Raw genomic sequence first — 13,693 nt, 5'->3', positions numbered from 1 at the left:
TAAGTGGGCGTGCAATTTTGGAGAACCCCTGGATGAAGCGTCTGTAATAGCCAGCCAAGCCTAGAAATGCCCTCACTTCTTTAATGCATTTTGGAGCAGCCCACTCTGTAACTGCAGCCACCTTGTCTGGATCAGGCATAACTCCCCTCTGGTTGACCACATGACCCAGAAATCTCACCTCTCTCCGGAACAGGTTGCACTTGTCAGGTCTCAGCTTCAGGCCGTGCTTCCACAGGCACATGAAGACTTCTTCCAGGTGCTGCAGGTGGGTATCAAAATCAGGTGAATAGACAATTATGTCATCCAAATATACAAGCAGGGACTCAGCAATCTGACCACTCAAACATTGTTGCATTAGTCTCTGAAACGTTGCAGGTGCATTGCAAAGACCAAATGGCATGCGCTGGAATTCAAAAAGGCCCAAGGGTGTAGTGAAGGCAGTCTTTTCTCTATCCACTTCAACTTGCCAGTATCCACTGGCCAGGTCCAAAGTGGTAAACCACTCTGCCTTAGAAAGGGAGGTTAGAGTCTCTTCAATCCTAGGGAGAGGGAAAGCATCTTTGTGAGTAACAGAGTTCAGTTTTCTGTAATCAACACAGAACCTCCAGCTCCCATCTTTTTTCTTGACCATAACAATGGGTGCAGCCCAGGGGCTGGAACTTTCAGTTATCACACCTTTGTCCAACATGTCTGCTAGTAGGGACCTCATTTCTTTATACATGAGTGGCGGCAGTGGTCTGAATCTCTCCCTTGTAGGGCATGCATCTCCCGTTGGAATGGTGTGCTTGACGGCATCCGTCCGACCAAAGTCTTCGTCATGTTTAGAAAACACTTTCTCCCATTTTTGCAGTAAGGTGGTCAGCTTACCAGCTTCAGCAGGTGTTAAACCTGGTCGTTCCACTAGTCTTTCTAGGCTGAAGCTTTTGCTTTCCTCTAAGGTATCCACAGCTTCCACCAGGCCGACCTGCACCACGCCACTGTCATCAACAGCCAGGTCCACATCTCGACCTCCATAGACATCCACGTCGTCGACTTGGTAGAGGCGGCCAATCTTTTGGTAGCGCCCTAGAGTAACTGGAAAATTATTGCAATTTTTCAGACGAACAGGGAGCCTACCATTTCTGACGATAGCAAGGGTGCGAGCCACTGTAACAGTGTTGAGCTCCTCAGGCCGCAGTAGTCTCCCCCTGCTGGTCCTGCTCGAGCTCGTCCCCAGATCACTACCTCGCTTCTTGCGGGAATCTTGACCCCTCGCCGCTGAGCTGGCCAGACGTATCCTTTAAACTCATCCTCCGTAGTGACAGCTGTCCTCTGACAAAGGGAAAAAGCTTCTCGCCACGCCCGCTGGGACCTCGGGCTCTGGCAGCAGAAGGGCAAAGGCTTCCCAGGGTTATTAAAAACCACATGCCAACAAGGTCTGATTACATTCATGCCGACGATGAAGGGATTGGTGGAGCATTCATCAGTCACTACAAAAACACCTTTTTGGTTAATATCAACACCCTCAATCTTAAAGTCCATTAGGGCGTAGCCTATACAGGGGATCTTCAGGCCATTTGCCGCCTTAAGCTGGATGTAAGTGGGAACATCATTAACATTACAGTCAGGAAAGTGTTTGAGGAAAAGGCTCTGTTGCATAAGCGTCACTTGTGAGCCAGTATCCAAAAGTCCCTCTAACTTAATTCCTCCCATGAACACATCCACATAGGGGCAGTTCCCCACCAAATTAGTAGTGGCCCCTTGGTCTTGCTGACCTAACCCCACTGCACGGGCCTCCACAGTAGGGTGTGCTAGTTTAAAGCTGGCTGGTTTACTGAGGACCCTCTACAAAATCGGGCAATATGACCTGGTTGTTTACACACCCTACAAATGGGCCTACCGTCTTCATCCCATTGGTAACTGGTGTGACGGTTCTGGTGTGGTTTCATCTGAGGATGTGAAGAGATGGTCCTGGGGCGTGCTGAGGTTTGTGTGGGACCCATCGATCTCTGGTCTTTGATTAGCTCACAGGCAAGGTCCTTCATCTGAGCCTTCACCTCCTCCATGAGTTCCCTTTTCAGCTCCTGTTCCCACACGTCACTCTGTTGGTGAGATTGAACAGTATTAGGGTCCCTTACCGCAGCACATGTTACTTCAGGCTGTCTGGGACTTTGTTCTTCTTCCAACAGAAGAGCCTCCTGTTGCACAGCTCTAAAGGTTGTGTCAGGGTCCAGGCGCACAACTCGCTTTAACATCTGAAGTATGGCACCATCCTCCAGGCCAAGCAGGAATTGGTCCCTAAGGTGAGTATCAGTGGTGCTTCTGTTTCATCATGTTTTTGTAATTTTTGGTACAGCTCTCTCAACCGGAGCCCATACGCCTGGACAGACTCGCCTGGTTTCTGCACACAACCAAAAAATTGTGACCGTAAAACAGACACAGGAACCTTCTTTGTATACAAGTCATCGAGGATGGAAATATTTTCGTCACCCTATCACGTTCATCATCACTGAGCACATTAATTTGGCGTCTGGGTAAACCAGACAAGGCACCAATCAAAATCTTTACTTTGTGCGATTCAGCCAAATCATTTGCATCTAAAAGACCTTGTATCTGCTCCTTCCATTCACTATACTTGGCATCGTCATTTTGCCCTTCAAATTTAGGGATCCATGGGGCACCAGGATAAATGGGCATCATCATTTTTAAAAAGATTTAAAAATACCGTTTTTCTAAAAAAAAAGAAAAATAAAATCTATTAAAACACTGCTCACAATCCTGCGCTGATCCTGCCAACAACGCCAGATTCTGTGGCACCCCAGTGGTGTACCAACTAAAATAACTGCAGGAGTTGTGAACAGTTACGAAACAAAACCCGTAAAAGTTACAATAATTTATTTTAAAACAATATCAGAAGCGAAGGGGGTGCGGACAGTCCATGACAATCAATCCATAAGCCAGTCTATAGTTTGTCCTTATCTGAGCAAAGGAAGGGCGCGGACCTCCACCACATCCAGTCCTCCCGTTCCTGGCGAACCCCGTCAGCGACCCAGCCGCCGCTCCTCGACAGCGACCAGTCTTCCTGTACAATCCGCCTGTCTGGATACACCGCCTCCCCGCTCCTGCCACGCAATCGCCGCCGCTCCGTCTTCTCCCTGTTTTTTTCCCGTCCGTCCTCTCTGCTTGTGTCCTTTTCAATTGTCATGACAATCTCCACGCTAATTAAGCAGATGTATAGCACCGGTGCAGGGCTTCTTTGGGTATCCGGACACGTGACCTCCAAAATAAACAATCGGAAAACATGCAAAACAATAACTCAAAAGTTTAACTCAGCTAAACCTAAGAAAATACATAAATTCAAAATATGACAAGCAATCAAAACAAACAATATAAAAGAAAACATAAATAGAATTCCAAAACGGAAAAACCGAGGCCACATTACCTCATTTGTAAGTAATCATAAGTGTTTTTTGCAGCAAATTTGAATGTGTTTTATTTTGCCAATAATTTTGAATTCTGATTAAAGCTATATACTTTTAATTTTTGATTTAGCATTTTCTGCCTAGTGCTGTTATATAACTATTGTTTTGTTTTCCCACAAATTAGTGACTTACAGCAGTTAGAGCAGCAGTTTGTTTTCACGGAGGAACTAGAAACATTGTTTCATACTGGCAGCTCCTCCAGTCAAAGCTGTGTTGATTGTAAAAAGTATTTCCTTTAATATATATTTTGTTTGTTAATATGTTTTTTTTAATCATAGACTTAAAGTAACATAAGAATGGAAACGTTATAAAATGATTAGCTACAGACATCTTTGTTATGCTGGTGATATGTGGATAACAACGCCACAGGAATTAAATCACATAAAAACCCATCAGTAAAGCTCCATCCTTTTTCGAAGCAGAGTTAAATTAGTATGTCGTTACAACTTACTCAACATCATTAAGTTAGTCAAGTTGGATAATATAATATAATATATAATATAATATGATGCACAGCTTACACATACTAACATTTTTGAGTTGTGTAAATTTGATTTTTGTATAATTTGTATAATTTTTTAAGTAAAATCTGCTTATCTGATTTACAGTGTACTTACTTAGTTTATTTAAAGCAATCGTTTTCCAAGATTTTCCTAAGTATACTGTACTGTGTTCAGGTTAGTATGTTAAGTAAATAAAATGTAAAACCAATAGTTATACTTACATTTTTCAGGGCAATCTGTTTCCAAAACATTTTTAAGTAAAGTCAACCTGTCAAATTTTAGAAGGTACTAAGCTTCTGCCTCACAGAGCAGTCCTCTCCCATAACTCGCCCACTCAGCTCCTTCAGACAAGCCAGCAGCAAATCTGCAAATACCTGGTGTAACTGAGCACCTGCTGAGCTCACTGAGCTCAGAGCAGCACTGGTAAAAACGTTCTTAAAGGGTTTCATAGAGGAGCCATCTTGTAATGTTGTAATGACTTCCTGAAGACTGGGTTTCATAAAAAGCAGGAGTTTTTAAAGAGGCAGAGACCCAATTTCAAGGTGTTAAATTAGGAAGTAAAATTTATTTTAATTTGATATTTATAGATTTTTTTCTATAATAACTGAAAGTTAACATACTGATTACGCTATAAAATGACACCATGGACTTGAAAAATACAGAACTCTGTCCCTTTAAACTTGTCCACATCTGTATTCCTGACCTGTCTGTTGTGCTGGTTGTTCTAAATCAGGGGTGTCAAACTCCAGTCCTCAAGGGCCGCTGTCCTGCAGTGTTTAGATGTGCCACAGGTAAAAAAAAAACAGTGGAATGAAATGGCTTAATTACCTCCTCCCTGTGTAGATCGGTTCTCCTGAACCTTGCTAATGACCTAATTATTCTTTTCAGGTGTGGTGCAGCAGAGGCACATCTAAAAGTTGCAGGACAGCGGCACTTGAGGACTGGAGTTTGACACCCCTGTTCTAAATGATACTGTTTGGTCACCGATGTTCTCTAACAAACCTTTAAAGACTTCACAGATTCTATTTGTGACTTCTTAAGACAATTGGTAGTTTTTATTTAGGTGTATCAGTGTAAAGGAGCAGGATCAACTAAAATGTTTGCCACATTTTTCAGAATTTCATTGCCAGAACGTTAAACTCCTTGTTCTGCCTCTATCACCCTGTACAGGTCTCAGTAACATCATTGGCATCATTGTGTACATATCAGCCAACTCTGGGGACCCCAGTCAGAGTGACAACAAGAAGAGCTATTCCTATGGTTGGTCGTTTTATTTTGGAGCTCTGTCTTTTGTGCTGGCCGAGATGGTGGGTGTCCTGGCAGTACATGTGTTTATAGAAAAGCACAGGCAGCTTCGCACCAAAGGCCAGCCCTCGCTCATGAAGCCTCCAGTCTCCCGAAACTCATCAGCATACCGCAACCGCTACTACAATCGCAGCAGACGCTACAGCTACCGCAGCAATCAAAGCACAGCAGACTCGACCTGCCATGGTTACCAAACATCACTAGTACATGACCAGGAGCCAAGCATCTCAGCTGAATCTAAAGTCACCATGGTGGGTGGTCTGCCTATGCCAATGACGATGGGCTCAGAGTTTATGCTGTATGCTTTAGCTTCACCGCTAAAGCAGAGTAAGATTGACTTGGGGGTGGAGGACTTGACAACTGCAGCCCCTCACAACACAGACATGCTGCCGGGAAACTGTGTGTCCAATCGAAGAACCACTCCTGTCTGAGCAACACAGGGTTGATAATGGGCAAAAGACAGTCATCTCTTGGACCTCTCGACGTGAGCAGAGTGCAGACTTTTTTGTTGATCAAATATTTACTTCAGACACAGACCGGATCATTCTTTCTTTGATTTATAACAGTAAAGCAGTCTGGAAGAGCACAGTTTAATATCCATTCATTTTGCAGTAGCTTGTGTTGCTAAGGTACATCAGCTGACACCAGAAATGTACATGTACTGGGTAGGAGAGCACAACCATGTTTCTCACTTTCTGACATTTAACTGGACAAAAATATTCCTGATTTTGGTTATTTATGATTGCCAAATCATTTCTTTTTGCTTAATATTAGAATAATGAGATATTCTTGCTTTCTGTAAATTCAGAAGTTTTGTTATTAAGCTATTTAGAAAAGCCCAAATGATGATGACATAACTTTGTAAACTCTTCTAGGTTAATTCACAACATTTGTGTTAAATGAAGATACAACTATGAGTGTTGTATTTTAAGGACAACACTCAAACCCACTGCTTCCTTGTGTGGCACCATGGGAAAAATATAAAAATCAGCGAAGATATCAGGAAGTGTGGTTCGTTCTCGGGTTCAGTGAAAGTACTCCATTTTTCTTTTCAAACATTTACATGCAAGTGTTGTGGATATATGATTGTTTTCCTCTGTCTCTTTTATCTGCACACACCCACACACACACACACACACACTGCTGCATGCTTTCAAAAATATAACATATTAGAATGGAGATAGTCACACATAAACAAAAACTTAGGGTGCAGAATGATAAGATTAAAGAAGACTCGCGCTACACTTTGTTTCACTTGGAGTCACCCCTAAAGTGAGCCGAGTGGAGCCCAGCCCTGGATGGTGAATGTATCTCTGTATTTGTAACATTTGTATGACATGTAACATTTGATCATTTTCAGCATTAAAGCCTGTTTTATACTTAAACAATTCTTATTATTCCTCAAGACAATTCTGAATTGGTAAATAGACCTGAGTGTTGCAAGGAAGGGAAAAGGGTGCAACAGAACACATGTATAAAAATCACTGTAGTTTTCAGTCAACATTCCATTCAGGGAAAGAGCAATTTCTGTTGCAGGGATAAACCTGTCTGGGTGTATAATTGTCTACATCAACACAAGAACACATACATCTGCACACACACACTTGTGTGTGCGCGCAAGTGTGTGCTTCAGCTTGTAAACATGCTGAAGCTGGTTAGAAAGTTTAATTGCCCAGAGTGAAGCAAATCCTGCACAAACATGGGCTGAAAGGTCACTCAGAGAAGAAGAAACCATTGCTCCAAAAGGAACATACAAAGGCCAGCTGCATGTGCACTCAGGGACAATTTCATTAATTTTTGGAGATGTACTTCAGTCTGGTAAAACTTATATTAAAGGGGCAGTATTATGTAAAATAGTTTGTTTTTTAGTTTTACATCATGTTATAATGTAATTCCCTCATAAAAAAAAAGAAAAAAAAACATACCTGGAGTGTTGCCTTGGTTCTTTGATGCATGTTTGAGAAATCCTTTAATGTCCATGGCAACCATTCTGGGTACAGAAACAAGTAGTGCAACCAAGCTCTGCCTTTTCAAAGAAGCTTGAACGGAGCTGCAGTTTCCAAGCTAAGCTTCCACCTCACACAGCAGCTCTGCCCTGCAATTTCCCCAAATAGGCTAGCAGCAGCAGAAATTAGCAAACACCCAGTGGAACTGCACATCTGCTGAGCGCACCACACGTACTACTTCTCAGGGAAATGCTGGTAAAAATGTTGTTAAATGTTTGATAGTGGAACTTAGTTATAATGACATGTTGTAGGCAAACTGTGGGAAAGAACAGGAACTTTTTAAGGACACAGAGGCCCAAAGTCAAATTTCTTTGGACTGGAGACACAACAGTGAAACTGTATAAGAAGCAACAGAGCAGACTGAACTTCTTGAGGAAGCTAAGATCCCTCAAGGTTTGCAGCCAGATGCTTCAGATCTTCTATAAGTCTGTTGTTGAGAGCGTCATCTTTTCATTGATCAGCATCAGAGCCAGGGACCTAAAAAGGTTCAACAGCCTGAAAAAATGGCTGATTCTGCTCTGGGGACGACTGTGGAACCTCTAGAGATGAGATGCAAAGAAGGAATCTTCATAAAATCAAGAAAATTATGGACAACCCTCCCCATCCTCTTCATGAGACTGTCTTGGGAAAACAGAGCATCTTTAGTCAAAGGCTTCTTTAGATTCAGTGCAGTACAGACTGCTGCAGAAGATCTTTTCTGCCAACCATCTTCAATAACGCTTTTAAGAATCTAAATTAATGAGTTACAACAACATTTAATTTCCCTTTGGGATTAATAAAGTATTTTTAAATTTGAATTTGATTTTAATTTTAAGTCATGTTTTATATATATAGCATTACCATTGCTAATTACCCCTGAACTGTTGCATTGCTGTGTCAGTGAACTACTCTCTGTACTTACCGAGTACTTTTTATGTACCAAACAAACCAGACTCAATGTGGTTTCATCTTTTGCATCAACACTCTACATTATAAGCTAAATGTTATTCTAAATGGTAATGAGAGTATTCACAATGCCAACAAAACTAAATGCAACCCAATCATCCATTCATCTGTGTCATGTGGTGGGGTTGAGGTGGTGGTGAGGAGTGACACAGAGACCCAGGTAAGATGAAGATGATGGTGATTTATTGATGTAGATAGCTCGACAGATCAGGACAGGCAGCACGGCAGAAAACAATAGCACACGGCTAATTACCGGTAGCACTGACACAAAGACTGAACAAGGAGCTAAGCTAACCAGGACTTGGTAGTACGACTGGAGAGCTAGGACGACTACTGACATTCAGACCTAAGACAAACTGAGACAAGGACCCGACAAGAATAGGTGAGACTAAATACACACGGGGTAATCAAGGGAATGAGACACACCTGGGAGACAATCAACGGGGAGGACAGGACAGAGACTCACAGGAAAACAGAATCACACAGAAAAACTCAAAACTAAACACAGAAACACGGATCATGACAATCTGACAGTGACATAACTGGGTCTTGTTGCTCTCCTCTTTTTTTATGTCATACATGTTCAAAATCGAAACCCCTTTAGATCCTCTAGAGCACATGTGTCAAACTCAAGGCCCGCGGGCCACATGTGCCCCCCAGCATTTTATAGGCCAATGATTGACTTAAAATAGGTTTTGAGCACAAATTGACTACAAACTACATCTCCCATAATGCATTCCGATTGTTACCAGCCAACATTACGGCTTCTCGCCATCGACAAGCTAACATCAAAACGTCCAAGAAAAGAAAAATCGATTTACAAGTAAGACTGAATGAAGATGTGTGAGTTGGTGTCAGGGCGGCAGGTGGCGCTAGACTTTTTTGTTATCCGTTATCTTGACCAACAACATAAAATAAAATCGGTCATATACTATTTTTATCCGTGAAATTACAATCATATTAACATCGGCCATTTAGTTGCATTTTATGCGGTTTAGTTAATATTCACCGTGAGTCCAGATCCCCTCACACATTAAGCAGATAAATGTATCTATATCTAAGCGACTTCACTTAAATTAGCATCACTTCACCCGCTGGGGTCTGAACAACTTCCTCCTGGTTCCCATCTGCAGAAAAATCTGCGCTAATTCATCAGTCAGTTGGATCTGTCTGATCCAAACAGATCAACTGAACTCTGAGTGTTTTACCCTGCGCGGTCCGGTGTGAGCTTTTACCAGGATTTTTTTTTTTTTTTTTGCGTGGTTTTGCTTCTCCCAAACGGACAGATGTTTCGTCTGCAGCTCCTCCAGAGCGCCACTCTCCTGGGTAACATTCACCAAGAAGGCTCCATTTGTTAAATCTGCTGGATGAGTTACTTCCAGCGGTTTCTAATTCTTCGCAGTCCGCAGTGGTTGAGCAGCGGACTGCGCATGTTACAGTCTAATTAACTTTTGCATCGTCATTTATTTTCTCAAGATAAACTACCGGCTCCTCAAATGGATTAACACAACGTTGCATTCTCCTTATTTTTCTCTGGTCTGTAATGGAGACTTGAATTTAACGGCCATTTCAACCAAAGGTTTGTAACGCGCTTCCTAACCAGACGCTCCAAAGCGTCCGGTCCAGAACTCTTCAACACGCCGTCAGCTCCCGGTCAGAAAGACGCATTTAGTTCAGAGACCATGAGATGATATTCAGAAAGGATTTTTTTAATTAATTGATTTCAGTTGCCTCTGAGACTAAATCTTTGCGTAAAGTCTATAATGTCTGCCCATGTGACTTGTTTTTATTATTTGTTTGCTTACCTTTAAACACTGATTTAAATATTGTAATTTTTAAACTGAGCAGTAATTTTACATCCATGGGAACTGAAATGTAATATTTAAAACTTTAATACATAAAATCAGTTATTTAACAATATGAGGTGTTTAATTTATTTTTAACATTGTATTTTCATACATTTATGCTAGGGGTGCCCAAGTCTAGTTTTCCAGAGCTACCATCTGCAACTTTAGATGGATTCCTTCTCTAACACACCTGGACCATTGACTCATTATAAGCCTCTACAGAACTGACTGAGGGAAGTCAACCTTTTGTCTGGGGTGTTTTAGCAGGGATGCCCTCCTGATTTGTACCGTCAATGTGGCCCGTTGAGGGGGGCCAATATGCTGAAGTGGCCCTCGGTGAAATTGAGTTTGACACCCCTGCTCTAGAGCATAACCTTTCTGTCTCTCAGTGTGTCTGCATGTATATGGGTAAGTGAACATGTAATCTAAGAGTCTGCCATTTTTATTGTGCAATTGAGTCCTTGTTTGCATAATATAAAGCTTCTGAATAAACAGATGACAGCAAAAATGTAGGTAAGGGTTCATGTGTACTATTGTTGCTTTTGTGTTGCATCTCAGGAATCTACATGTGAGAGTACATATTCAAATATTTGCCCTTACATTAGTGACAAGGAAACAAATACACACATCGGCCACTTTATTAGGTACACCTATCCAACTACTCATTAGCGCAAATGTCAAATCACATGGCAGAAACTCAATGAATTAAGGCATGTAGACATGGCCAAGGCGATCTACTGCATTTCAAACCGAGCATCAGATTTAAGGTGATTTAAGAGACTTCAAACATGGTATGGTAGTTGATGCCAGACGGGCTGGTCTGAGTTTTTCCAGAGACTGCTGATCTACTGGGATTTTCACGCACAACCATCTCTAGGATTTGCAGAGAATATCCAGTGAGCTGCAGTTCTGTGGGCCCAAATGCCTTGTTGATGCCAGAGGTCAAAGGAGAAAGACCAGACTGGTTTGAGCTGATAGAACTGCAACAGTAACTCAAATAAACACTCATTACAATCGCCGTATGCAGAAGAGCATTTCTGAACGCACAACACATTGAATTGAACCTTGAGGCAGATGGGCTACAGCAGCAGAAGACCACACCTGGTGCAACTCCTGTCAGCTAAGAACAGGAAACTGAGGCAACAATTCGCACAGGCTCACCAAAATTGGACAATAGAAGATTGGAAAGACGTTGCCTGGTTTGATGAGTCTTGATTTCTGCTGTGACATTCGGATGGTAGGGTCAGAATTTGGCGTCACCATCATGAAACCATGGATCCATCCTGCCTTGTATCTACGGTTCAGGCTGGTGGTGGTGCAGTGGTGTAGGGGATATTTTCCTAGCACACTTTGGGCCCATTAGTCCAATTGAACATTGTGTCAATGCTACAGCCTACCTGAGTATTGCTGCTGACCATGTCCATCCCTTTATGACTGCAGTGTACCCATTTTCTGATGGCTACTTCAGCAGGTTGGAAGTAGCCATGTCATAAAGCACAAATTATCTCAGACTGGTTTCTTGAACATGACAATGAGTTCACTGTACTTGAATGGCCTCCACAGTCACCAGATCTCAATCTGGTGACTGTGGAGGCCTTTGGAATGTGGTGGAATGGAAGATTCACAACATGGATGTGCAACAAATCTGCAGTAACTGAATGATGCCGTCATGTTAATCTGAACCAGATTCTGAGGAATGTTTCCAGTACATTGTTGAATCTATGCCACAAATGATTATGGCAGTTCTGAAGGCAAAAGGGAGTCCAACCCAGTACTAGCAAGGTGTACCTAATAAAGTGGCTGGTGAGTGAGAGTAAATGAGCAAAGGAACAAGCATTTCATTTTCTTTTGTGTGAGTATGCATGTTACAGCACACAAAGAGGAACAGCTTCAGAGGACACAGGGCTGTGCAGAGACCACTAAAGGGCAGGTACTCCAAAAAAACAAAAAAAAAAAAAAGGGGCACATCTAACCGCATTCTAGGACAGAATATTAACAAAGCCTCTCAGCTTTCTGAGTTTAATAAACAATGATAAATTACAAAATTGTGAGATATACAATCAAAGTTAAGGAAAATGTCTATATAGAGCATGTAACTATGTATATGTAAGATATTTTATAAGTAATTTCTTTCTGCAGGTCTATTTTGTTATAGGAAAGTATTGCAATATTAGCAAGATATGTAAATCAGAGCTGGACCACCAGACATATTTTGTCTTTACAGAATTACACTATTAAAAATATAAACAAGGGCACAATGCAACCTTTCAGTGGACTGTAATCTATAAAAAAGCTGTTTGTTTGCTACACTTGCAGTGGAGATGAAGATGGTCCATTCAGGAAAGCAGAGCTGCATCAAACTTTAATGTGGAACTGCAGAAAAAAAGAAAAAAACAAAAGCAAAAATTGAATTGTTAATGCATGTCACCATGAGAAAAGCCTACTGAGTTTTGCTTAAAAAACTTTTTTTTAAATTAAAATCACACATTTTTATCTCATGAAGTGAAAAAATTATTTGCAAAACAAACTTAATTGTGCATGTCAGAAATCTTTTCTTGATATTCTAAGTTTTTGTTTGTGACTCAAAGTTTTGCTTGTGATTCTCACATGACGTCGTGGGCGGGGCCTAAAATCTCAACAAAAGATTTCTGATGTGTGCAAATAAAAGTTTATGTTTGGCAAATAACTTTTTAAGTTCACCAGACAAAAATGAGTTATTTAATTTATAAAAAGTTTTAAAAAAATGAGTTATTTAATTTTAAAAAAGTTTTTTAAACAAAACTTTTTGTCTGGATTGAGTTTTTTCCCCTTCATTAATGACTTTTATTATACATTATGTCTATCATGGTACTTCAGGGTGAGTTATTTTTAATTTTAAATGAATATCCTTGTTAGACTTTTATTTAAGTGCTATACTTCTTCAAGATACGTTTACCTCACGGCAGAATAAATGCAATGTACATTATGCAGCAAAGGAAATTAGAAGACATATATCCATTATGGAGATGATCGGTTTTGGATGGGCGATGTGCCCCGTATTGCCTAAGCGACACTGAAGAATTACTGCTATCATTAACCAGGGAAGAAGCTTTTTGTTATCTTGCTTTGCTAGCAAAGTCGTTAGCTAGCAGCTAGCTAATAGCACAACAATAACAGCCTAATGTTTATATGATAAAAATACTGAATTTGTAGATGAGAACAGTTTTTCTGTACATTTTACTATCAGGAGGCAATGAAATGAGACACACTCCCAAGACAACAGGAGCAGTAGCTCTTTACTGTCTACACATTGAGTATGTGTTTCTTTGTGTGAGAGGGAGAAAAACAATACTGGCTGAGGTAAAATGTCATTTGAAATCATTTAGAATGTCAGTTTCAGAGAGTCATGACAACAGGAGGGCTTGAGTTCTCAAAGTCTGTGATACTGCAGGATAATGTAGTTCAGAAAAACTGAACTGCTAACATTTTCCTATATTAATAATAATTATATGTATACATAAAGAATAGAAGAACTAAGATATTGTTTTTGGGTCCATTGGTTAGCACAAATTTTTAATGGGTGATTGTTCAATTTTGCACTTTCCTATCCCCGAAAAATATGGAATTCTTAGTTTTCCTCTTTTTTT

The 13,693-nt window shown here is 40.9% G+C and overlaps 1 protein-coding gene across 1 annotated transcript in view; it reads left to right on the top strand.

The window, feature by feature from the left end:
* cacng3a (calcium voltage-gated channel auxiliary subunit gamma 3a) overlaps window positions 1-6,588 on the top strand; it is a 62,671-nt gene extending 56,083 nt beyond the window's left edge. The window contains exon 4 of the mRNA XM_088015866.1: window positions 5,135-6,588. Coding sequence (XP_087871992.1) covers window positions 5,135-5,700 — 566 coding nt within the window. The 3' untranslated portion in view covers window positions 5,701-6,588. The remainder of the gene's footprint in view (window positions 1-5,134) is intronic.
* Window positions 6,589-13,693: the final 7,105 nt, after the last annotated feature.

The sequence above is a fragment of the Poecilia mexicana genome, unplaced genomic scaffold (genome assembly GCF_051168715.1).
Source record: "Poecilia mexicana isolate PSO_F unplaced genomic scaffold, ASM5116871v1 scaffold_1, whole genome shotgun sequence".
NCBI lineage: Eukaryota > Metazoa > Chordata > Actinopteri > Cyprinodontiformes > Poeciliidae > Poecilia > Poecilia mexicana.
This window is presented reverse-complemented; position numbering and strand designations above follow the sequence as displayed.